The sequence below is a fragment of the Oncorhynchus mykiss genome, chromosome 14 (assembly GCF_057628025.1).
Source record: "Oncorhynchus mykiss isolate SJ-2025 chromosome 14, ASM5762802v1, whole genome shotgun sequence".
Taxonomy (NCBI): domain Eukaryota; kingdom Metazoa; phylum Chordata; class Actinopteri; order Salmoniformes; family Salmonidae; genus Oncorhynchus; species Oncorhynchus mykiss.
In genome coordinates, this window is record NC_143035.1 from 7,266,161 (window position 1) to 7,293,021 (window position 26,861).

The 26,861-nt window shown below is 46.0% G+C and overlaps 1 protein-coding gene across 1 annotated transcript; it reads left to right on the forward strand.

The window, feature by feature from the left end:
- The first annotated feature begins 4,829 nt into the window (after window positions 1-4,829).
- Window positions 4,830-9,684, forward strand: LOC100305235 (dedicator of cyto-kinesis 2). The gene is given in 6 exon segments (NM_001165140.1): window positions 4,830-4,887; window positions 8,095-8,178; window positions 8,355-8,395; window positions 8,563-8,618; window positions 8,719-8,815; window positions 9,210-9,684. Coding segments are annotated over 6 exon segments (483 nt in total). The 5' UTR covers window positions 4,830-4,844; the 3' UTR covers window positions 9,372-9,684.
- The last annotated feature ends 17,177 nt before the right edge of the window (window positions 9,685-26,861 follow it).

The window sequence follows — 26,861 nt, forward strand, 5'->3', positions numbered from 1 at the left end:
ACCTTGTGTGGACACACAATTCAGTCCCTTTCAAAATCCTATTTTTCCTAATCCCTCAACTTTTACCTAACCCTAACCCATACTCTTACCCTAACCTTAACCCTAACCCAAACCTTAATCTAAAACCTAACCTTAACCCTAAACCTAGCCCTAGCTCCTAACCCTAACCCTAAACCTAACCCCATCTCCTAATCCTAACCCTAAAACTAACCCGAGCTCCTAGCCCTAACACGTAACACAATTCTAACCCTAACACGAATTCTAACATTAACCCTAAACCCCCTAGAAATAGCATTTGACCTTCTGGGAACTAACAAAATGTCCCTAGTTGGTCAAATATTAGTTGGTTTTCTATTCTTGTGGAATAGTTAAACATGTCCACACGCGCGCACACGCACGCACACACACACACACACACACACACACGTAATCTCCTTGGTTGCATTCCACATAAACTTTTTTAGCAAAGAAATTTCAGCCTCCAACTTCTCTTTGTCAAAGAACATTTGAAGATTTTTCGTTAGTCAACACAGCCACTTCCTTTGCCCCAGATAAACCACATGATAAATCAGCTGCTCACTCAGCTACTGTAAATAGTGGAAACTTTTTTGAAGTGTTTTTATTTATTTATTTTATTCCACCTTTAAATCCAAATCAAATCAAATGTTATTTGTCACATACACATGGTTAGCAGATGGTAATGCGAGTGTAGCGAAATGCTTGTGCTTCTAGTTCCGACAATGCAGAAATAACCAACAAGTAATCTAGCTAACAATTCCAAAACTACTACCTTATATCAATCCCAGAACAACATCAAAGGACCTTATGAAGATGCTGGAGGAAACAGGTACAAAAGTATCAGTTAAACAAGTCCGATATCGACATAACCTGAAATACCGCTCAGCAAGGAAGAAGACACTGCTTCAAAACCATCATAAAAAAAGCCAAAGCCAGGTTTGCAACTGCACATGGGGACAAAGATCGTACTTTATGGAGAAATGTCCTCTGGTCTGATGAAACAAAAATAGAACTGTTTGGCCATAATGACCACCGTTATGTTTGGAGGAAAAAGGAGGAGGCTTGCAACCCGAAGAACACCATTCCAACCGTGAAGCATGGGGGTGGCAGCATCATGTTTTGGGGGTGCTTTGCTGCAGGAGGGACTGGTGCACTTCACAAAATAGATGGCATCATGAGTTAGGAAAATTATGTGGATATATTGAAGAAACATCTCAAGACATCAACTAAAGCTTGGTCGCAAATGGGTCTTCCAAATGGACAATGAGCAAAATGGCTTAAGGACAACAAAGTCAAGGTATTGGAGTGGCCATCACAAAGCCCTGACCTCAATCCTATAGAACGTTTGTGGGCAGAACTGAAAAAGCGTGTGCGAGCATGGATGCCTACACACCTGACTCAGTTACACCAGCTCTGTCAGGAGGAATGGGCCAACATTCACCCAACTTATTGTGGGAAGCTTGTGGAAGGCTACCCGAAATGTTTGCCCCAAGTTAAACTGTTTAAAGGCAATGCTACCAAATACTAATTGAGTGTATGTAAACTTCTGACTGACTGGGAATGTGATGAAAGAAATAAAAGCTGAAATAAATCATTCTTTCAACTATTATTCTGACATTTCACATTCTTAAAATAAAGTGGTGATCCTAACTGTGTCACGTTCTGACCTTAGTTCCTTTGTGATGTCTTTGTTTTAGTATGGTCAGGGCGTGAGTTGGGTGGTCAGTCTATGTTCTTTTTTCTATGATTTGGTATTTCTGTGTTTGTCCTGGTATGGTTCTCAATCAGAGGCAGCTGTCAATTGTTGTCCCTGATTGAGAACCATACTTAGGCAGCCTGTTTTCACCCTTGAGTTGTGGGTTATTTTTCTGTTTAGTGTGGGTTGCACTTGACGGAGCTGTTTCGGTTGTGCTGTTTGTTTCTTAGTTTGATAGTGTTCCGTTTAAATAACATGAACAGGTACCACACTGCGCTTTGGTCCTCACCTTCTTCCACCGACGACCGTTACAAACTGACCTAAGACAGGGAGTGTTCACTAGGTTTAAATGTCAGGAATTGTGAAAAACTGAGTTTAAATGTATTTGGCTAAGGTGTATGTAAACTTCTGACTTCAACTGTATATACATTGTGACACACTATTCCCAGTCTGAGTTCTAACACGATTGCAAAAATATACATACGGTATGCAACACACACTGAACAAAAAGGTTTGAATGCACAGATCGTTTTTTGTTTTTTTTGTGGGGCTGTTACGGATACAGTTATCCTGTGTGTGTGTGTATCCTGTGTGTGTTTCTTTTCTCTCCTTCTCCCCTCACAGGTGAAAATCATTACTCCCCAATCAGTCAACAATCAACCCATCAATCAGAAGACACACCTCCTCCTGTTTCCTACCCAATCACAGTTCCTTTCCCTTGGTTTAAAAACCCCATCAGTTGTTTGCTCTAGAGCTCAATCTCTTTGTAAATGCCATGTATGTAGATCTCTGTGTTTCACTCGCTTTTTGTTTGTGCACCTCCATAGCACTTTGTCATCCCCTGTGAGTATTGTTATGGTGTTTGTTTGTTGCTGGTGGGAAAAGGGGGAAACCAAGACAAGTTGCCCATGGGCATACACTACCCCGTAGGTGAACTTTGTTAAATACACTAGTTAGAACTGGGCGGACCACCCACTGTATTTTTGGTTAGTTAGCTGTTGTTAAAGTAGGCTAGTCTAGCTTAGGGGTGTTTTTGTATACTTATTGTTTCTTTCCTTGGGTCCAGCTCAGCTCATTTTCCTGCTCCCCCCATTACCGTGTGGTTATAAATAAACCCTGAGTTTGACGGTATTATTTCAGTTGTCGTGGTTATTTCAATTATAATTTGCATGAGTTATGTTACGGGTCTCATTACCATCCCCCCCCCCCTAGACTGTCGGGCCAAAAGGGATTTGAAAACAGGGGCGTTTGAGTTGTGTATTTAGGGTTGCAGGGGACATTGATTTGTTTAATTGAGTGGGAAGGACTAATTATGAATCCATTATAATTTATAAATTAATGTGTGTTTGTGTGTAGTACTGGGGCTGTTTTCCAGCAGCTCTGCAAACATGCACCCAGACATTTCGAATGCTCAGGCAGAACAGCACAATCGTTCCAATTCACGCACCTATCAATATAACGTGTTGTCATCGCGACTTCCTCACTAAACACAAATACTGCGTTTGTAAAGGATTTGGAGTGTGTTGGAGAGTGCCCCCTGTCTGTAAAAATAAATGACAAAAATTACATTGTGCCGTCTGGTTTGCTAAATATAAGGAATTTGATGTGTAGCGTTTACTTTTACTTTGTACTTTTCCTCAAGTATGACAATTGAATACTTTTTTCCATCACTTTACTTAAGTACATTTATAACCAGAAACTTTTAGAATTTTACAGAATTCATATTTTACTGGGTGTCTTTCACTTTTGTCATTTTCTATGAAGGTATCTTTACTTTTACTCAAGAATGACAATTGAGTACTCCCCCCCCCCCCCCCCCCCCCCCCCACCGCTGGTCTTCTGATATAGCATCTCTCCATTCTGTTCCCACAGGATCATGTAAGTAATGGACCATGGATGCTTGCTGTGGCGAACCGAGCATGCTGTGGACTGTGCATGAGAGAGGTCTCTTGAATGAAATCGGGTGTGTTATACAGAAATCAATTTGACCACATTTGGATAGTTTTATATCATAGACAATCAATTATTATGTTATCAACTCAAATTTTGAAAAATAAAAGTTCATTTGTGTGGGTTTGTTCAGTTCTCATGTTTCTAAAAAGCAAACACTTGCTTGTAGTGTGCAACTACTGTGTGTATAGTTATGACCTCTTGTAAAATGTAACGTATACTACCCTCTTGTGGATAAGTGAGGCAACTACACGCTACACATCAATTTTACAGTCCCATCACTCATAATGAGAGATTGGTGTTGCAGTAGTAAGCTACACCTAGCCTCCTATTGCCTATTGACTCCGTGCAGCGGAACAGAATTGTTAGCTCCCAGATGGTTTACCAAGATTAGGCTACATCCACAGTGGGAGTGGACTGGCACAAGCTGTTCTAGATGCAGGGCTGGCTACATCACTCTGTCTGGTCACTCCATCACACACACAAAGGAGCAGAAAGAGGAGAGAGAAGAGAAGCTTGTGTTTTTTAGGAGCACTGCCCAAGCAGGAGCTGAAACATGTTGCCAAGTATCTGTTGTGTTTTATATCGAACATAGTTGGCATATGGAAAAAAATGTATTTCAGATAGGCTGCCAACAAGTTAGTAAGATCATTTGCCACTTTAGACTAAACTATTGCCTTACATAGTACACTCACGCTGCCCATTGAACACTCATTGAGAACAGGTTCATCGTTCGGACTACACAAGGGGCTATTTAGAACCTAAAAGTTCCCCAGAGGAGAACCCTTTGAAGAACCCTTTTTGGTTCCAGATAGAACCCTCTACACAACGGGCAAAAATAGTTCTACCTGGAAACAACAAAGGTTCTACCTGGAACTAAAAAGGGTTCTCCTGTAGGGACAGTCGAATAACCTTTTGGAACCCTTTTTTCTAAGAGTGAGGTCACATAGAGAGCTACAGCTAGTGAACAGGCCTCTACATTAACAACTACTGAGACGGTTATCCCATGACAGCTGAGAAGAGAAAGTGAAGAGGAAGGAAGGAGAGGGGGAGGAGTTATCTGCTTTCATACACAGACAAAAAAAACGCAGAAGTGAGAGGTAGAGCGGAGAACGTATCTCAGACACCCAGAGAAAGAGTGTAAGGGAGAGAGGTGGCGAGAGAGAAAAGAAAGGCAGTCATGGCTCCTTGGATGACGACCACAACGGAGCGATATGGCGTAGGTGAGTAACCCACACGCACCTGTGCAGTCTTAAGTGTGTATGTGTGTATGTGCTTGTGTGTGTTTGCTTGCTAGCTTGCAGAGGGTGATCTCCGATCGCCCTCACTTCCTCCTTGACAGGAAGTGGGCAGACCTCAGGTAACTGACTAACATTCTGACTGTCTGCACAGACATGATAGAGGGAGATGAGGTCGAGATCACTGATAGACCTCCATGTTCAGAGAAACAAAATGGGTGCTTAGAGTGCTTCAGTGGCTGCATCAGACAGTGACTTTGTGACATGACTGTCAGGAATCACTTGACACACATGATAGCATGCCCTGGCATGTTTCCTAATCAGAAAGACTGATTCTATCACTGTCACTTTTCATAAACATAAACATATTGATCTTCAGAGCAGGGTTTGTATTTGCTGCAGTAGTTCTACAATGCATTAGAACAGTGATGGGCCCCACAGGCTTTTGTTTAACTCTCAGGAACTGAGAGTTAGAATAGTAGACAACTGCTGATGCACAACCAAATGTTTTTCATTTCACCTTGCGTATTCTACTATTCTAACTCTCAACAGTAAATTGAGCCCCCGAATGAGTTTAAATTAAAAAAAAAAAATGTGTTAGTTCGTCTAAACGTGTAGAAATCATGGTCGAATTACAGACTGAAGCAACCCATTGATTTTGTTAGTCGAACATTTCTCTCCACCCCATGGCAAAATGAGTAGAATTGCATGAAGTGAGTTATAAAATCAAAAATCTTCTCTCCGCCTAGGGCTGTCATGGTAACCTTACCGTCAGTCATGAGTCATGACCCGCAGTCCAATTCCCGGTGACCATTGTTCAAGGTAATCCCATCCCAAACTGCGTAAATTAATGGAGCTGATGGGTAGCCTACCAAATTTACTAAAGGCCCTCGCTAATGGCCTGGTACTCAGCACTCTATTGTCCCTCTAATCACTCTCTAAACACTTCCTGATTGAATTTGAACAATCTGAATGATGAGTACAAATTGTGATGGGAGTAACAGGTCCTGTTCCGAAATGGACACGCGAAAGCGCCGGACCCAATATGTATAAATAAACAGTTTTAACTCGTTCCGAAAGTACCTAAAGGACAACCAGACCCGTCACCTTATTGACCCGGTCTGATCCGAGTGAGGGAAGCAGCAGAAAAGCCAATTGTTTTTCTACTTTGGAGCTATGGAGAAAAGAGAGGGAGAGAGAGAGGCACAGAGCGACAAGCTGTAGGCTATGGGGAGGTGGAGTCTGTGCAGTGTGTGTGTGTGAATGTATGTGTAAGACAGAGCACTGGAGCAGGCACAGTGGGAGAGACTGCAACCGCTGTTAACTCATGCCAGACTAACTTCTTGCTAGTTATTTATTACTCCATCCGATTACATAGTACCTGTCTTGACTGCGTCACACTGAGAGAAACTAGCTAACTGCATTGCTGCGCTTCTCACCATCCTAGAGTTAACCTACACGTGACAACAACTCCATTCAGATTATAGCCTAATTAGCAGCTTTTGGTCGTTGCGGCCTTTCTTTCACATTTCACTTTTAATTCTGTCATCTTCCATTGATTAGATATACCATAACTTGCTTGGTATACAAGATCACTCTTAGAAAATAGGATTCCAAAAGGGTTCTTTGGCAGTCCCCATAGGAGAACCCTTTCTGGTTCCAGGTAGAACTCTTTTTGATTCCAGGTAGAACTCTTTTTGGTTCCATGTAGAATCCTCTCTGTCAAGGGTTCTACATGAAACTCAAAAGGGTTCTACCTGGAACCAAAAGGGGTTCTTCAAGAGGGTTATCCTATTGGGATAGCTGGAAAACCCTTTTAAGTTCGAGATAGCACCTGTTTTTCTAAGAGTGCAGAGCAGAAATGCAATGGTCTCTCTCTCCGCTGGAAGCACAAGGGTCAGAGTGCATGCCTTTCTCGCCACGTTTTCCAAACCATCAGTATAACGTCACACCATGCAGTTCATATGTTTACATTTGTCCTAAGACATTCCCAGGTTTATAGTTCTACCACAACCAAATAAATAATTAATGTTATTGTGATGGTGTAGACTATATTAAATGGATTTATTCAACCCCCCCCCCCCCCCCCCCCCCTGTGTATGCGTGGAAAGCCTGGAGATGCTAAACATGTTTAGGTTCATTAACAGTCAATTACCGTGAGACCGGCAGCATTTGCATGACAATTACCAGCTGGCAAAATGTCATGACCGCCACAGCCCTATAGTCTCCGTCCCAATGGCAAAATGTGTAGAATTGCAGCAAACTTGCTTTAAGACTGCAACATTTTCTCTACATCTCAGGGCAAGATGTGTAGAATTGCAGGAAATGAATTCTAAAATTGATAAATCTTCTTTTGTGTTCGATTGAAAACACAGGAAGTGTAGAAGGGAGGAAGTAACATGAGGTTTCTGGCTGTCACAAATAGAGCAGTGGTACAGTGGGCGTGAGTAGGTTTCCATTTCTAGCATCATGTGTACACAGACCTGTAAAACACCAGAACAATGGAAGACAGTGTACAACCATATTATTACTGATGGACAAGAACGTTTTTTTTTGGGGGGGGGGGGGGTATAACTATTGCTATTGGACATGTTAAAGAAGGCACACAATTCTTGACATAGTCGTACAAACATATCCTCTTTTCTTTTTGTAATCTGAACAAGCACATATACACTGAGTATATACACTGTCTTCATACACACAGGGAACTGTTGAGCGTGAAAACCTCCGCAGCGTTGCAGGTCTTGGCATTTACTACCAGGCCCCGCTCAAAGGCACTGAAGTCTTTTCTCTTGCCCATTCACTCTCTGAATGGCACACATACACAATCCATGTCTCAGTTGTCTCAAGGCTTCAAAATCCTTCTTTAACCTGTAATCCCCTTCATCTACACAGAATGAAGTGGATTTAACAAGTGACATCAATAAGGGATCATAGCTTTCACCTGGATTCGCCTGGTCAGTCTATGTCAGGGAAAGAGCAGGCGTTCTTAATGTTTTGTACAGTCAGCGTATACGCTTGTTCCCCAGCAAGCAAAACAAAAATCGAACATACCCTCCCCCGAACAAGGAACGTTGATTGTTTTTGTTGGGTTTAAAGTGTGGCAAACAAAAGCTAATGGTTCGTTTCGGTTCGGTTTCTGCTCTCTTACTGGTGTGACATTCATTGGCCATCTCTCTGTGTCTCCCCTAGTAACATGGAATTTCATTGGCCTTGGGGTGAAGCAGCTGTCTCTGGAGGTTGGGGACACAGTCCACATCCAGGAGACCTGCGATGGTGAGGGAGCTGACTGGGAATGTTGTGGTTTGACTGGGAATAATGTGTGTGTCTGGATGTCATTATTTTAGCTGATTACTACTAAGACAGTTTTACAGTGTGTGTAGGTGTGTGTGCTGTCACTGGATGTGATATGTGTATGTCCTGTGACTGTGCCCTTTGTTCCCTGGTTGCAGGCTGGTATAAAGGCTACCTAGTCAGGAACAAGGATCGACAGGTAAGACAACACCTGGACAGGTTAAGACAGGGTAGATGCGTTGGGTGAAAGTGCATACTATTTTGGCGAGGAAGTGAGCAAATAGGATTTCTATGTACTCTCTCCCTCACTCTTTATGTCTGTCCTTTCTCCCCGCTCTCTACCTCTCTCCCCCCATACCTTCACAGGGAGCATTCCCGGCCAGCGTAGTGCAGCTGAGGAAGGTCATCATTGAAAAGCAAGGGTGAGTGGTGTGTGTGTGTGTGTGTGTGTGTGTGTGTGTGTGTGTGTGTGCATGTGTGCGTCTGTGTGTGTGTCAGTAATATATGGTTTTAATTCCACAGGGACCAGGAGGTGGTGTTGTCAGCAGAGATGCCCCTAGTGAAGGAGGTGACCACCACTCTGAGGGAGTGGGGAAGCATCTGGAAACAACTCTATGTGGTAAACACCTCAACACTCTTTGTGTGTGTGTGTGTGTGTGTGTGTGTGTGTGTGTGTGTGTGTGTACGTGCACATGTACATGTACAGATCTTAAATTAAGGATCTTAATTTGAGCCAGGTTGCTCCATCAGGAAAATAATCAGCAACAGGAAATTTAAATTATTCTGACATTAGTTTGACATAGTCTGACATTTTGAAGTGGAAATTACAAACTTTACAAGCTGTTTTAAACCTTGAATATACTACAAGTTTCCTGTTGTGCAGGAAAATATGCAGTATCAAAATAGTGATCAAATTAAGATCCCACATCTGTACGTGTGTGTGTGTGTGTGTGTGTGTGTGTGTGTGTCTGTGTGCATGGTGTGTGTGTGTAACCATTTGTCTTTCTGTGTAGACCAATAAGAAGAAGCGTGTGGTGCAGGTCCAACGGCTGATGTGGGATCTGATGGAATGGCGTTCCCAGCTCCTGTCTGGCACGCTGCCTAGCGACGAGTTCAAGGAGCTCAAACAGAAAGTCACCTCCAAAATTGACTATGGCAACAAGTATGGCCCATAGACTCTAACAGAACTACACTCTTAGAATGAGTGGTGACTCGAGAAACCCTGGAGTTCCTCAAGGAACCATTACTATTCAATGGATACTTAAGGGGGTTCTTGGAAGAACATGTAATGGTTCATTGTAGCAATGGGTTCCTCTGGAGTGGAGGCATGGCTTAGCAGGGGCATGGCTTTAAGATATATTTTTTTTTGGCCACCCGTTAGAGTAAATGTCATTCCTGTTCATCTGTTCTGTTGTATTGTCATCACATGTTAAGGTTGAACACTGACAGTTTTGTAGCTTCAGGGCGGTTACATGCACACAGTAATGCAATTATTGTTGACAGTCCGATTAAAATAATATTTTGATTAAATAATTGACATGCTAATAATTCTGTTTACATGGACACATCTGAAATCAGGCTACCTGATTGGCACTCTGATAAATGCAGAAAAATTGCCAATCAAAATAAACGCTCTACCACAGGGAACATATTATTTTTGCAGAGCGTATTTGATTCTGAGTTCGGACATATGAAGTTTGTATTTGAAAACGACTTCTAAGAAGCGTACATTCAGTTGTTCCCGGACACACTTCCCTCACACTAAAGAGGGAGGCTCGCTCGGCTGGTGCTAGCACATGATCAAATACACAGCTGGAACGCCGCTTACGATGTCTACATGTTAATCACTTGAAAGATAGCTCCGAAAAACCAGTGGTTTTAATCAGCATATGATTACTTCGGTTATGACCTTCATGCCGATTAAGATAAGCAGAGTATGGCGTTTACATGACTGTTACCCTCATTGACTGTGTTTACGTGCACACTAATCATTCGATACTAAACAGATTATAGCAGTAGGCAGATTATGCAATAGAGGTGTATGAGCTCCTCAAGAGCCTGTGCAAATCCCAAAGTTGAAATAGTTACCACTTTATTACTGTATGTAATCAGCATCGTTAATATTATTGATATTATATGTAATATGCATAAGTATTCAAGGAACATTTTCATTTCCAGTGTACAAACTTGAAGATGAATGACATTTTACAGCCGACCAAAAATAAATATCTGAAAAGCCATACTTCCAATTAACCATGCCTCCAATCTGATAGGCTGTCACCTCTACAATATATTATTAAAAAGGTTCATAACTGAACCCCTTCCATCACAGAAAGGTTTTTCTGAGGGGTTCCTCAAGGAATCTTTCTCAACTGGAAAAGTTCCGCCTGTGTGGCAACCCAAAAGGTTATTCCAGGCACCTTTACTTCTAGGAGTGCACATTATCACTAAAATAGATTATTCTCATTTGGGAAAGTTTCCATCTCTGCATCTGTCTGAGTGATAAACATTTCGCTTTCTCCATCTGCTCCTTCTCCTCCTCCTACCTCCATCCTCCACCTCCTCCTTCTTCTTCCTCCTCCCTGTCCCCTCCAGGATCTTGGAGTTGGACCTGGTGGTGCGGGATGTGAATGGGAACATGCTGGACCCAGAGAACGCCAGCGTGATCAGCCTGTTCAGAGCCCACCAAGACGCCACCACCAAGATCAACGAACGCATCAAAGAGGAACAGGTCAGGTTTGAACAAACCTATCACAATGATCAATCTCAGCGCTGTAGGTTCACGGGGCTGTTATTCAGATATTTGCTATTTTCACAACTGGAATTATGGGCGCAGTAGCTGGTGGTGTGTTTTGATGAATAAACAAATTGTTGGTGAGTTGAGGCTCGGGCCCTCACTGGGCAATCAGAACATGCCCCATGGCTGAGTATATGGTTGCTTCAAGTTGGGTATTTATTTGTTAAATGTATTGCATTGTCAGTTAGTCTATTATAGCCTATTTCGTTAAATAGCCTGCACCATATTTACTAAATATGATGAATATATTTGCAGTCCGCATAATTTCACTACTTCAATATGAAAATACATTCTTAAACATAGACTATAGTATTTGCACTGATGCAGAGGCTAAGCCTACTGTAAATTGCAGTCTGGACATGCCAAACATGGTCAATAAGCTAGAAGATTAAATTCACTGTGCTTTTGATAAGGCCTAAAAAAGACTGATCATTCTAATCAAATTGTAATAAAAACAAAAACAACTACTTGTTTTAAATAGGCTACAGATGTAAGATCTCATTTTGAGCCAGTTTGCTAAAGCAGGGAAATAATCCTGAAGCAACTATTATGTGGATTAGGATTAATGGACATTTGTGTAAGGGTTGATACATTTTTCGTAAGGGCAAATCAAGTCTGAAATGTCAAAGTAGAAATGACAAGCTTCAGAAGCCTTTTTAAACCTCAAATACACTACAAGTTTTATATTTCCTGCATTGCAACAGGGCGATCAAATTAAGATCCTACATCTGCATGTCTGTTAAACAGTTACAGGCACCATTATTGCTCCCCATGGACTTATAGTACAGAGAAGGCCATTAGGAATATGGAATATGAACTATGGAATTTATATTATGGAGAGTTTTACGCAGATCCAAACTTTTCACCGGAGCTAGATAAAGATCCAATATAAAGAGAAAGGGGGCATGTCCACTCACCTTTCTACTGCTCGCAAATGTAATGTTTATAAACATTTGCACTTCTCCAGATTGCATTGCATTCGAGCCATGACATGGGCAGTGAATATTTGGTTATTAATCAAATTAAACAAAAAAACAGTCCATATTTTTTTAAACCAACAACAATATTTCTAAGTAGGATCGGGTCAGAAACATGATACATTAAATCGCTTCTCTCGTTCCATGGCACTGTGGGGCCTAAATGTCTTTACGCATAACATTCGCACGTCTATATAAAATTCTACGCTCCTATCAATTGTATCGTTGCCAATGTGCAAGGCTGATTCTAAAAAAAACCTGCCATTGATATGGCATTATAGGATGACTGAATAGGAGCGCGAGTCTTCGGTAATCGGACAAGGGGCACTCATCGAACATGGGGATGAATAACCTACCTGAACAATCGAAATGAAGTATACAGGTATGTGAATTGTGAATAAGGGAAAAGTACGAGGGCAAAAACCTCTAAAATATTTCAAAACATTCTCAGTAGACCATTCTCGGTAGACCATTACTCATAGACTACTTGGGTAATTTTTATTTATTTTTATTTGACCTTTTAATGGACACGGATAAAAAAGACATGCGATGCCGCTAAACCAGCCTTGATTAAGGGGAGGGTGGGCTACGCTTGGTTTTTAATCAAATTAAATACAATGGGTGGGGAACCAATCGTTTTTTATGGTTCTAAATATGATATTCACCTGCACAAAAGGCACATCTCTCTTCCATTGGTACTGTGCATCATGGCTGAATAGGCTGCGCTTCCGCTCTCAAATCCATGCCATTATCAACTGGGCTACGGTTAAATCCTGCTTTTTGTGGGTCTTAAAACTTCCTATTAGCGCTGCATAAAATGGTGGTTTGCGCATGTTTTTAAGGACACACCTCAAATATTTCCACCCCTCCCACCTCAGCACAAGGGAGCTGACGCTAGACAGGTAAATTGGCAAACCTGGCGTTAGAGCTGGAAAATGCCAGTGCACCCGTTTTTACATTACGAAATGTCAAACTAACGTGCATTTGACACGTGCGCCTCCTTAGCCATAGCCGAAACTAGAGCCCAGAGAGTAAGGGAGAAAGAAAGACCGAGAATAAGGGAAAGTGGGGTCAGGGTTGAAGAGGTGGAGTTACAGAGATGGGGAGAAAAGTGTGGATGAAGTAAGATTGAGAGAGTTGAGAAAGTAGCGATAAAGAGAATACAAAGAAGACATTGGTCAGGCACCAGATATGATAACCAAGAGTGTAGGCATAGTCAACAAGCCCCTTACATTTAAGTATATCTCTCACCCTCTCTCTCTCTCGCCCTCTCTCTCTCTCTCTCTCTCTCTCTCTCTCTCTCTCTCTCTCTCTCTCTCTCGTAGTCCAACGTTCAGACGGGCCACTCGGTAATCTCGGCCCGGATCCAGTCCTCTCCCACTCACAGCCTCTATGTCTTCGTCCGGAACTTCGTCTGTCGGATCGGAGAAGATTCTGAACTCTTCATGTCCCTATACGACCCCAACAAACAGACCATCATCAGGTCTCTATCTAAACATCCCTCTATCCAGTTCTCTTTTTACATCCATCTTGTGCTTCGGTCACCCTTCCTCCCTCTGCCTCTATTTATTTCTCTCTCCTCTCTCTCTCCTCACTCTCTTCCTCCTCTTACCCCACTTTCCATATGTTTTTATTCCTGTACTGTGGTGTACTGTACTGTGGTGTACTGTACTGTGGTGTACTGTACTGTGGTGTACTGTGCTGTACTGTACTGTGGTGTACTGTACTGTACTGTGGTGTACTGTACTGTGGTGTACTGTGCTGTACTGTGGTGTACTGTACTGTACTGTGGTGTACTGTACTGTGGTGTACTGTACTGTGGTGTACTGTGCTGTACTGTGGTGTACTGTACTGTGGTGTACTGTACTGTACTGTACTGTGGTGTACTGTACTGTGGTGTACTGTACTGTGGTGTACTGTACTGTGGTGTACTGTACTGTGGTGTACTGTGCTGTACTGTACTGTGGTGTACTGTGCTGTACTGTACTGTGGTGTACTGTACTGTACTGTACTGTAGCGTAGCACTTGTCATAGAATGCTGCATATAGAAAGGCAGTTTGACTGACACCAGTGATGATGATGGATACCTGCCTCTCTCATCCTCACTACTTTTCTCTTCCTCTCCTCCTCTTATTCCCATGTCACCCTGTTCTCAATATGGTCGCAGTCTCATGTACTGTACATCCTATTTCATTATGAACATAGTAATGCAGAACATAGAGGAGCAGAGCTTGACTAACAGCTAATGGCGACAGCTGTCTATCACTGTCAAACAGACCCATCTATACTCCTCTCCCTCCTTTCTCATCCAGACCAGAGTCAAACTGTGTCAAACTGTGACAGGGATCTTTTTGGAAGGTGTGGGCTTTGGATGGCTCGGCAACATTTCCCCAATGTACATGCAGAGCAGATTGATAGAAAGTCAGCGTCAGTCTCTGCTGGACAAGAAAAGTTATAGTTAGGAGAAGCATTTTTTTGGAAGAGCTGAAAGCAATGGATTAGCAATTATTTTTGTCTATGTCCCAAAAATGGTTTTAACACGTGCATTCAATGCATTTAGATTCTTATTGAGGGTTTATTACGTGTTTATAAGACATGTCCTGTTAACCCTTTCCATGCCCCCCCCCCTCCAGTGAGAACTACCTGATCCGTTGGACCAGTAAAGGCTTTCCTAAAGACGTTGACATGCTGAACAACCTGAAGGTTGTCTTTACAGTAAGTCACCACTAGGGAGCACTGTTTGATGCCAAAATGATATCCCGAATCCCAAGTTACCGAGGTGGCCACCGTGGTATCGTTTAGGTCAGTGGTTCTCAACTGGTTTTGCCTCGGGACCCCCATGTTATTTAGATTTCTCCTCCCTCATACCTCTCCAGGACCTGGGGAATAAGGATTTGAACAGAGACAAGATCTACCTGATCTGTCAGATAGTGAGAGTGGGTCGTATGGAACTGAAAGAGACTGGCACCAAGAAGTGTACCCTGGGCCTCCGCAGGCCCTTTGGAGTGGCAGGTAGGTACTAGTGTATGGCATAGGGTAGTGGGCAGTGTTAACAAGATTTTGAATTGGCATCCACTGATAGTGGTCACGGCTTGACACACAGTACATTCATATTTTGTACTCGGTGGATCACAGAAAATGTAAAAGAGGCAATTATTTTCTTCTTCTCTGCAGTGATGGACATCAGTGACATCATCAAAGGAAAGATAGAGTGTGACGAGGAGAAGCAGTATTTCATCCCGTTCGTTCCGTGAGTCCTGCCTCCTTCTCCCTGTCCGCCTCTCTCCCCCCATCCCTACCTAGTTTAGTCATTGTAATGTAGTTGAAATGTTTGTGTGTGTGTTTACAGGGTTGTGGCAGAGAATGACTTCCTCCACTCCCTGCTGAACAAGGTGACAGCATCGCGGGGAGACAGTGGAGGACAAGGTAGTGCACACCCCACAGAGTAGCCCAAACGACCCCTTCATGGCTGATGTCTCTACTGACTGTTGTGGTTATTACTGAATGGACTCTTCACACTATTCCATGGACTGTATTGTCAACGCTTGACCCCTTCCTCCCTCCAGGTCTGTGGGTGACGATGAAGGCCCTGGTGGGTGACATCGTCCAGATCCGTAAGGAGTACCCTCACCTGGTGGACCGCAGCACGGTGGTGGCCCGTAAACTGGGCTTCCCAGAGATCATCATGCCGGGGGACATCCGCAACGACATCTACTTGACTCTGTGTACTGGGGACTTTGACAAGTACAACAAGACCACCCAGAAAAACATGGAGGTCATCATGATGGTGTGTGACGAGGAGGGCAAGGCTGTGCCGGTGAGTTGGGCAGGACACGGTGTGTGTGTGTGTGTGTGTGTGTCACACCAAATATAAAAACTCTGTCACACAAATAGAACATCTCCTCACACTAACAATATTACACCCAAGGCCATCTGGAAGTAGCCAAGAAGGGATACTGTTTCAGCACTGTATCATACTTTGTATTTCATATGTCATCTGCTGTTTGGGGTTGTTGGGTTCGATGTATCTAGATGGATGGGAGTTAGTTGAATTGATTGTCGTCACTCTCTTTCTGTCATCTCTTTCTGTCGTCTCTCTCTTTCTGTCATCTCTCTTTCTGTCATCTCTCTCTCTGTTGTCTCTCTCTTTCTATCATCTCTTTTTCTATCGTCTCTTTCTGTCATCTCTCTTTCTGTCGTCTCTCTCTGTTGTCTCTCTCTTTCTATCATCTCTTTTTCTGTTGTCTCTTTCTGTCATCTCTCTTTCTGTCGTCTCTCTCTGTTGTGTCTCTTTCTGTCATCTCTTTTTCTGTCGTCTCTTTCTGCCATCTCTCTCTTTCTGTTGTCTCTTTCTGCCATCTCTCTCTCTGTTGTCTCTCTCTGTTGTCTCTCTCTTTCTGTCGTCTCTCTGTTGTCTCTCTCTTTCTGTCGTCTCTCTCTTTCTGTCGTCTCTTTCTGCCATCTCTCTCTCTGTCGTCTCTCTCTGTTGGCTCTCTCTTTCTGTCGTCTCTCTCTGTTGTCTCTCTCTTTCTGTCGTCTCTTTCTGTCATCTCTCTTTCTGTTGTCTCTGTTGTCTCTCTCTTTCTGTCATCTCTTTTCTGTCATCTCTCTCTTTCTGTCGTCTCTCTTTCTGTCTGTCCTGTAGAACTCTATCTGTCTGGGAGCCGGGGATCGGCCGCTGAACGAGTACAGATCTGTCATCTACTACCAGGTCAAACAACCACGCTGGATGGAGACGTTCAAGGTCAGCGTGTGTGTATGCATGCATGCGCTGTTGTATGCTTGTGCATGTTGATCAACTGTTGCCCTCTGTGTATACTACTATGCATAGTCTGTTTAATACGTGGTATTGTAGGGCCCTGGTTTTGTGCATTCATGTGACATAGCAAGATTTCATCCGGTATTTTGAGCCTCTTCCAGAAAGGAGAATTACACCAAAAATTAAATCAATTGTCTGATGATGGTGCTGGACCATCTGACATAAAAAGAAACTGGAAGGTTTGAGGAAAAGGTTTTAAATAAAGGTTCAAATCCAGGCATGTCACATGATTGCGCGAAACACAGGGCCGTAATAGGAGATGTAATGTTGTCCTACTGTAGGTGGCCATCCCTCTGGAGGAGATGCATAGGAGCCACCTGCGCTTCATGTTCAGACACCGCTCCTCTCAGGAGTGTGAGTACACCCAACTCTGGCCTCCCATATATCCTCCCATTGCATCCTTACTTTCTTAACCGCTGAGCTGATTGGACTGGAGTGGTGAAAGCAATGTGACAGGGGGCATTGCGTACCTCTACTAAATAAATGACCTTAGGTCTGTCTCTCCCCCGTCGTCTCTCTTTCTGTAGCCAAGGATAAGAGTGAGAAGAACTTTGCCATGGCGTTTGTTCATCTGATGAAGGCGGATGGAACAGTGCTGCAGGATGGACTTCATGAATTGGTTGTCTTCAAGGTCAGAACTGAATCAACTCTGATTCACACAACTATTCCCAGTCAAATAGCCAAGGGAACTGAATTATTATTGATTCACAGCTGAAAGAACTGGAGAATTGAATCACGTCTGAGTCATAGCCAAATCACCAGGGACACTGAGTGATTATCAATTCACAACTGACTGAATAGGCTAAACTAAGTCATTGGAGATTCCCTGACAAATGAACTGGAATTATTGATTAAGCGCTCACTCCCAAACTAAACTGTGGCCTCTACTCCCCCCCCCCCCCCCTCTCTTTCTTAGGGGGACAGTAAGAGGATGGAGGATGTGAACTCGTACCTGTCCCAGCCCTCTACGCGAAACCAGGGTGACGTTCCAAAGGGGGGGACACTGAGTCGCAGCAGTGTAGGAGTCCTGTCTGTCAGCTCCAGAGACAGCTTCACCGTCTCAACCCTCGTCTGCTCCACCAAACTCACCCAGAACGGTATGTGTGTATGTGTGTGTGTGTGTGTGGTGGGTGGGGCGACGACGACTCAGAACAGACTGAGTATGTTCTAGATTAGAACAATGTGGGAGGGATGTCATAGTTTTGTCCTACACACACACACACACACACACACACACACACACACACACACACACACGCTTCCCCCATACACAGTTATGGTCTTGCCATACAGGTGCTGTGTAACAGCTGTTGGTGAGGAAGACAGTCCATCATTGAAATGATCACTGTGCTGCAGTATTAATCACCAGTCCAGATGCAAGTGCTTATACATTTTTTTTAAACACAAACACAGGCACGCAAGGACACACACACACAAACACACACACACAAACACACAAACACACACACACACACACACACACACACACACACACAGCGTCATGCTGGGTAAAAGTTTTATACATGAAGGCCATTGAAATGTTCTCCTAGTGAGCAGTTTTAATTCAAAACAACACGTTTGATTAACAAACAAGCTGTACAATATTGTCAAACCAGCATTTGCCAATTGTTTTTGTTAACCATACCTTATAAATGTCACGAAGTGTTTACAGCTAATCAAATCGCTAATATCGCTAGCTAGTTCAACTTTGGCAGCTAGCTATATTAGCAATGTTGCTAACTTTCTTCTCTTTGAAAGACATTAGAGATCTATTATTCACTTAGCGAATGCAAAGTACCTGGGCCAAGCGGTTGCTTCCGCTGAGTGTATGGATAGGAAAGATTTCAAGAATGGGGTGCATGGTTTGCTCCACCCCACAGGCACTTAGGGGGCTTACTTTTTATGCCCCATCAGTGGAGGTTGGCGAGGCATGGGTCGTGGCGAGGCATGGGTCGTGGCGAGGCATGGGTCGTGGCAAGGCATGGGTCGTGGCCAGTCCTGAACCTATTGAGGGTGGACCATTCCTTCCTGGGGAGGTGGAAACCAGGGGCCTGTGGTGAGGGGGTACTGATTGGGTGCTTATTTTATCAGGTCGAGTGACTCCCATTCTTGTGTCCACTTTTGTTGAAGTCGTCAGTGGGTGGGTCTTTCCAAATTGTCTTTCCTGCGGGGAGGCGTATCTTTGGTTGGTTGAGGAGCTCCTCGCGGAGCTGTAGGTGTGGGACGTTGCAGACTTTTTCAATCGTTTTGTGGGTAGTTTCGAGTCTCCAGATATGTGGAAGGGGGGATGTTTGCCAGGACAGGGAGCCAGGGTAGTAGGGTGGATCGTAGTGTTCCATAGTGGCATTTGTTTGTGTGTGTGTGTGTGTGCGTGTGTGTGCGTGTGTGTGCGTGACGACCTTGACCAAACAGATGCACAAGTAGAGAATGAGATTGCTAGTGCTGAGGTATGAAGGGTGGTGGTAGCGGAGCCCCATGTTCAGCCCTGCTTTGTAAAAAAACAGGTGTAGACTAACAGTGAAATGCTTAACGTGAACTAACTCACTTTTGTACATCGCACTGGTCCGTACGATTGACTTTATTTTAGCAACCAAAAAAACGTAATGCTTCCAGATCAACTGTAATATCAATACCATTGTAAAGCACAATTTCTCCCCTTTCTAACAAAATAAATAACTAGGCCTTCATGATGCCCATCTCTGCATGATTAGATAAGACAGTTGCTTTATGTGTGCTGTACGTTACGCCATGACACGTCACGCTGTAACGTACAGCGTCGGAGGGGTCCGTTTTTTAAAACTTTTCTCCAATACTATCGGACCATTATCATGTCAATCAACGCTTGAAAAGAAACGTAGTTCACACCCCCGATTTTGATGTCAACACAGTCACTACAATCCCATTGAGAGTGTAGCTACACAATGAGTAAAAAATAAGATGGGGTACCGGTATCGAGTCGATGTGCAGGGGTACGAGGTAATTAAGGTAGCTACTGTATGGATCTATACTGTAGGTAGGGGTAAGTGACTAGGCAACAGGATAGGTCTAAATGCATATTCCCATGGAACTGAGATCAAATTATTGGCATGCAAATGCAGTTGGGATGTTTCAGCACTAAAACGAGAAGTAGCCTGCTATTATCCACGATTGACAGATGGCGCATTTTGAAATGAGGAATGCCCAATTTAGTGTTTGAGGGTTTTAAAATGAGAAACATTTATTGAGACAGTATCTTTGGGCGTAGGCAGGCATTGCATGTGAAGGATGCATGTGATGCATATTCTAAAAAGACAATAGGCTACTTCCTCCGGTACAAACTGTGATTGAGAATTTTTTTTTTTTAAATGTGGGCGATCCGGCACCATACAAAACAGCACTACACCACTGCAGCCAACTGGAGTTCCTGTGCTTCGGTTATTAGGCTTCAAGCCCCCAGAACAACGGATGATTGATTCAATGATTGTTGCGGGTGTGCTGGCCGGGTTTACCGTGAATCAAGGACAGGAAGGTGGATGGATAGATTGATGTTTTTTTGTCTTCTTCTTTCTCCTGCTCAGTGGGTTTGCTGGGCCTACTGAAGTGGAGGACTCGTCCTGAGCTCCTCAAAGAAAACCTGGAGAAACTCAAGATCATCGACGGAGAGCAGGTTGTCAAGGTGTGTGTTGTTCGTGTGTGTTATTTGGGTATGTGTGTGTTTGTTTGTTTGTTTGTGTGTGTGTGTGTGTGTGTCATCTTATGGACTCATCTCCCCTCCCTGTGTAGTTTCTCCAGGACACTCTGGATGCTCTGTTCACCATCATGATGGAACACTCCCAGACTGACGACTATGACATCCTAGTGTTCGATGCCCTGGTGAGTGTGTGCGTGTGTGTGTGTTCTTGTCTCTGTCTGGTATTCTCTGTCACTGTTCTTATCTCTGTCTGTCAGTCTGTCGATCTCTGTCCTTATGGCTCTGTCATTCTCCTTCGGAATAGACATGTCTTCCTGCTTGTTGCTTGTCTGTGTGTCATTTTGCCAGTGAGGCACATCTCTCTCTCTCTCTCTCTCTCTCTCTCTCTCTCTCTCTCTCTCTCTCTCTCTCTCTCTCTCTCTCTCTCTCTCTCTCTCTTTCTCTCTTTCTCTCTTTCTCTCTTTCTCTCTTTCTCTCTTTCTCTCTTCTCTCCTCTCTCTCTCTATTCAAGGGGCTTTATTGGCATGGGAAACATGTGTTAACATTGCCAAAGCAAGTGAGGTAGATAATATACAAAAGTGAAATAAACAATAAAAATTAACAGTAAACATTACACATACAGAACTTTCAAAACAATAAAGACATTACAAATGTCATATATATATATACAGTGTTGTAACAATGTAATCTCTCTCTGTCTCTCTCTCTCTCTCTCAGATCTATATCATTGGCCTGATAGCAGACAGGAAGTTCCAGCATTTCAACACGGTGTTGGAGGCCTACATTAAACAGCACTTCAGCGCCACGCTGGCATACAAGTCAGTACTACTTCCTGTGTCCAACCCCTCCTCTTCCCCTCCGCCTGTCTGCCAGTCTCACTGTCTCTCAGAGGCAGCCTCAGGAGTGGCTGAACTCCTCTTTCACATTGATAGTCAGACTGTGGAGGTAAAGCAGCAGGCCCTATCGATAACGACTCCTCATGCCACACTCATAGTGACATTTCCACAGGACATGACGTGCACATTGATTTTCCACTGTTGACTGACAGTGCATATACAGTATGTCATCATTATCACAATGGTTCCACGTGATGGTAGGCCAGATGGTGGTGCTGGGTTCAGGTGAAGGGTCACTATTGAAGAAGCTGTGCTGATGCTGGGTGTAGTGCATTAATCGTGTGTCATTGTGAATGCTGTGTGCCTGTAGGCCATTGAGTAATTAGCTAGAACGGCTCATAGGACCTGTGCCTGTAGGTTTGCAGTAGAAGTCAATGGACGGATAAGCCAATGGACGGATAAGCCAGGATAAGGTGGATTACTAGACCGTGGTACTTTACTCAAGGCTGGCCAGAATACTTGGCTCACTGAGTCTTAACTTCAACTTTACCTTCGCCTCTCTGCTACTCAATTCGATTTCAATTGCTTTATTGGCATGACGTGCCAAGGCAACATGTACTCTCTCTCTCTCATTCTCACTTTATCCCTCTCTCGTTCCCTCTTGACGTCTCTCCCCGTCGCTCTCAAAATCGCGCACTCCACCTCTCCCTCTCCTCTCTCTCCATGCTCTCAATCTATCTCTCCCCGCCCTCGTCCCTCGCCCCCCCCATCTTGCTCTCCCCGCCCTCGTCCCTCTCCCCCCCATCTCGCTCTCCCCGCCCTCGTCCCTCTCGCCCCCATCTCACTCTCCCCGCACTCGTCCCTCGCCCCCCCATCTCGCTCTCCCCGCCCTCATCCCTCGCCCCCCCATCTCGCTCTCCCCGCCCTCGTCCCTCTCGCCCCCCATCTCACTCTCCCCGCACTCGTCCCTCGCCCCCCCCATCTCGCTCTCCCCGCCCTCATCCCTCGCCCCCCCATCTCGCTCTCCCCGCACTCGTCCCTCGCCCCCCCCATCTCGCTCTCCCCGCCCTCATCCCTCGCCCCCCCATCTCGCTCTCCCCGCCCTCGTCCCTCTCGCCCCCATCTCACTTTCCCCGCCCTCGTCCCTCGCCCCCCCATCTTGCTCTCCCCGCCCTCGTCCCTCTCGCCCCCATCTCACTCTCCCCGCACTCGTCCCTCGCCCCCCCATCTCGCTCTCCCCGCCCTCATCCCTCGCCCCCCCATCTCGCTCTCCCCGCCCTCGTCCCTCTCGCCCCCCATCTCACTCTCCCCGCACTCGTCCCTCGCCCCCCCATCTCGCTCTCTCCGCACTCGTCCCTCGCCCCCCCATCTCGCTCTCTCCGCCCTCATCCCTCGCCCCCCCATCTCACTCTCCCCGCACTCGTCCCCCATCTCGCTCTCCCCGCCCTCATCCCTCGCCCCCCATCTCACTCTCCCCGCCCTCGTCCCTCTCCCCCCCATCTTGCTCTCCCCGCCCTCGTCCCTCTCGCCCCCATCTCACTCTCCCCGCACTCGTCCCTCGCCCCCCCATCTCGCTCTCCCCGCCCTCGTCCCTCGCCCCCCCATCTCGCTCTCCCCGCCCTCGTCCCTCTCGCCCCCCCATCTCGCTCTCCCCGCCCTCATCCCTCGCCCCCCCATCTCGCTCTCCCCGCCCTCATCCCTCGCCCCCCCATCTCGCTCTCCCCGCCCTCGTCCCTCTCGCCCCCCATCTCACTCTCCCCGCACTCGTCCCTCATCCCTCCCCCCCCCATCTCGCTCTCCCCGCCCTCATCCCTCGCCCCCCATCTCACTCTCCCCGCCCTCGTCCCTCTGCCCCCATCTCGCTCTCCCCGCCCTCGTCCCTCTCGCCCCCATCTCACTCTCCCCGCACTCGTCCCTCGCCCCCCCATCTCGCTCTCCTCGCCCTCATCCCTCGCCCCCCCCATCTCGCTCTCCCCGCCCTCGTCCCTCTCGCCCCCCCATCTCACTCTCCCCGCACTCATCCCTCGCCCCCCCATCTCACTCTCCCCGCCCTCGTCCCTCGCCCCCCCATCTCGCTCTCCCCGCCCTCGTCCTTCGCCCCCCCATCTCGCTCTCCCCACCCTCGTCCCTCTCGCCCCATCTCGCTCTCCCCGCACTCGTCCCTCGCCCCCCCCATCTCGCTCTCCCCGCCCTCATCCCTCGCCCCCCCATCTCGCTCTCCCCGCCCTCGTCCCTCTCGCCCCCCATCTCACTCTCCCCGCACTCGTCCCTCGCCCCCCAATCTCGCTCTCCCCGCCCTCATCCCTCGCCCCCCCATCTCGCTCTCCCCGCCCTCGTCCCTCTCGCCCCCCATCTCACTCTCCCCGCACTCGTCCCTCGCCCCCCATCTCGCTCTCCCCGCCCTCATCCCTCGCCCCCCCATCTCGCTCTCCCCGCCCTCGTCCCTCTCGCCCCCATCTCACTCTCCCCGCCCTCGTCCCTCTCGCCCCCCATCTCACTCTCCCCGCACTCGTCCCTCGCCCCCCATCTCGCTCTCCCCGCCCTCGTCCCTCGCCCCCCCATCTCGCTCTCCCCGCCCTCGTCCCTCTCCCCCCATCTCGCTCTCCCTGCCCTCGTCCCTCTCCCCCCATCTCGCTCTCCCCGCCCTCATCCCTCGCCCCCCATCTCACTCTCCCCGCCCTCGTCCCTCTCCCCCCATCTCGCTCTCCCCGCCTTCGTCCCTCTCGCCCCCATCTCACTCTCCCCCGCACTCGTCCCTCGCACCCCCATCTCGCTCTCCCCGCCCTCATCCCTCGCCCCCCCATCTCGCTCTCCCCGCCCTCGTCCCTCTCGCCCCCCATCTCACTCTCCCCGCACTCGTCCCTCATCTCGCTCTCCCCGCCCTCATCCCTCGCCCCCCCATCTCACTCTCCCCGCCCTCGTCCCTCGCCCCCCCATCTCGCTCTCCCCGCCCTCATCCCTCGCCCCCCCATCTCGCTCTCCCCGCCCTCGTCCCTCGCCCCCCCCATCTCGCTCTCCAATCTGTGTTAAAACAGGATTCTCCCTACTTTTTATTGAACCTTCATTTATCCAGATTAGTCTCAGTAAGATAAAATCGTTTGTTTCAAGAGAGACCTGGTCCAACCAAGACAGCAGCAGGGGGGAACAATGTTTCAGACAAATATCAGATGCACTAACAACTTACAGACAGAGACACACCATAAAAAAAAATGTATAGTGTATGTTTTGACATAGACACACATACAATTCAATTACAAAAAACATACATCATAGATAGAAAAACGTCTAGCATATGTACCACCTAATCAAGTCCTACTGACAATCACATTCCTCCGTAACATGTGAGTCAACCAAACTTTTAAACAAGACCCTGGAGTTTCCAGCTGGTCTGGAGAGAATTCCAAGACCACGGAGCTGAGCAGCTAAAACACCATTTGCCATGATCTGATTTTAGGAACCGTTAAATGTAAGTAAGAGTGAGACCGTGACTGGTATTTATTTTTAAGACCTTATCAAAGAAGAACAGAGATAAAGCTGCAGTTTTCCCAAAATGGCCTAATAGATCATAGTAGACCAACGTTTAAGCCTACGTAGAGTCAACGAAGACCAGCCAACAGCACTTTAGAGATCACAGTGGTGTGTCAGATGCTTTTGGTTGGTAATAAACCTACCCATGATACATGGTGTCTTCGGGGTAGTGCTTGGGGTCTGCATATAAATTACATCACTGTAGTCCAAGACAGACAGGAATGAACACCATACTAGCTTTTTTCTGGCCTCAGAGGAAAAACAAGCCTTATGCCGGTAATATAAACATATTAATTTTTTTATTTTGTATTAAATTTTCTCCCCAAATTCATGGTATCCAATTGTTAGTAGTTACTATCTTATCTCATCGCTACAAATCCCGTACGGGCTCGGGACAGACGAAGGTCGAAAGCCATGCGTCCTCCGAAACACAACCCAACCAAGCCGCACTGCTTCTTAACACAGTGCGCATCCAAACCCCACCCAAACTCCCAGATATTTGTACGTCTTGACATGCTCTATGGAATTTCCTTCCAAGGTAGTAATGACATGGTCTACCAACAAGCTCTCACAGTCTCACGTCAGAATTAAACATTCGGTCATGTTTCTCAATCGTCAAATTTCGAAGTGGTTCCAAACATCATAAGGTTAGGTTTAGGCATTAACTCCAAATTTGTAAGGGTTACGGTTTGGGATAGGCTAAAAAAAAAAACATCTCAAAAACAACTTTCCATCGCTGGATTCAAACATGCAACCTTTGGCACCAGAGGCAGACATGAGACTGAGAGTTTGTTTGAAAACCATGTCAGTCATACCTACTTGAAGGTAACACTGCTCGCCGTTGCCCCTAGTGGCCGGTTTCCGCGTCATCACCCGACGTCCTCAGACATGGATGGGGACATCGAATTCTGACTTTATGACAGGTGACCTGGCTGGGTTTTCAGAGTGTTTAGCGTTGGAAAATACCATTTATTTTGTTTTAGAGGAATTCAGAACAAGCCGTACAGATTCTGTTCAATGACGTTAAAAGCTGTTTTGAGCTTTTTCAAAAGCCAAAGTCAAGCTGCCGCTACTTGAGGAGAGAACAGTGCCATCCGCGTAATAATTCACATCAGCTGTTTCAATGTGTCTCCCTAAGGGGTCAAAACAGAAGCTTAACCAGTGCTAGCCATGCCGTTATATAAAACTCTGTTGTCTAAATATGAGGCCACCCAATGTCATCCTCAGATTATCTTACACTTATGGACTTTTTTTGTTGTTGTCTTTATCCTTCTGAAAAAAAAGAAAGGGAAATAATTCCAGACCTTTATAAAAGGACTGTTATTGTTTAAGAGGCTTTGATTGTTTTAAATCCAGTTAGGCAACAAGCCCATGCACATTTTTGGGAACACTATGGGACATAAACCTCGTCCTCTGGGCCCAGTGTGCTGTGGTGTGTTTGTGTTATGAACATTTTAATTAACACTTTGAAATTAAGATTTGTCTACTCTTTTTTTTCTCTCTCTCTCTCCCACCTCCCACCTGCCCCCTCTCAGGAAGTTGATGTCGGTGTTGAAGAGGTATCTGGATGTGTCCAGTCGAGGGGAGCAGTGTGAAAACTACCTCCGCACCCTCAAAGCCCTGGAGTACATCTTCAAGTTCATCGTCCGCTCACGCATGCTCTACTCCCAGTGAGTCTGCGCGCGCGAGCGCGTGTGTGTGTGCGTGTGTGTGTGTGTGTGTGCGCGTGTGTGTGTAATCTAACTCTTAAAAGCATGCACACAGTCCGCACACGCACAACACACATAAGACACATACACACATGGACACTCTTGTTTACGCTCTTGTACATTACCGAGCTAATTCCCAAAGACAGCTTGATCTGAAAGACGCTGATTGCAGCAACTAATGTTGCTCACAAGCGTTGATGATGAAGTGGCGTTTTCAATGAACACTAATGACAAAATAGACCCAGTGCTGAACGAGCAGCTGCGGATAGAGGTGAGACGCTGCCGCACAGAGACGTATGATACGTCAACTCTTCTGAAGGCTCCATATG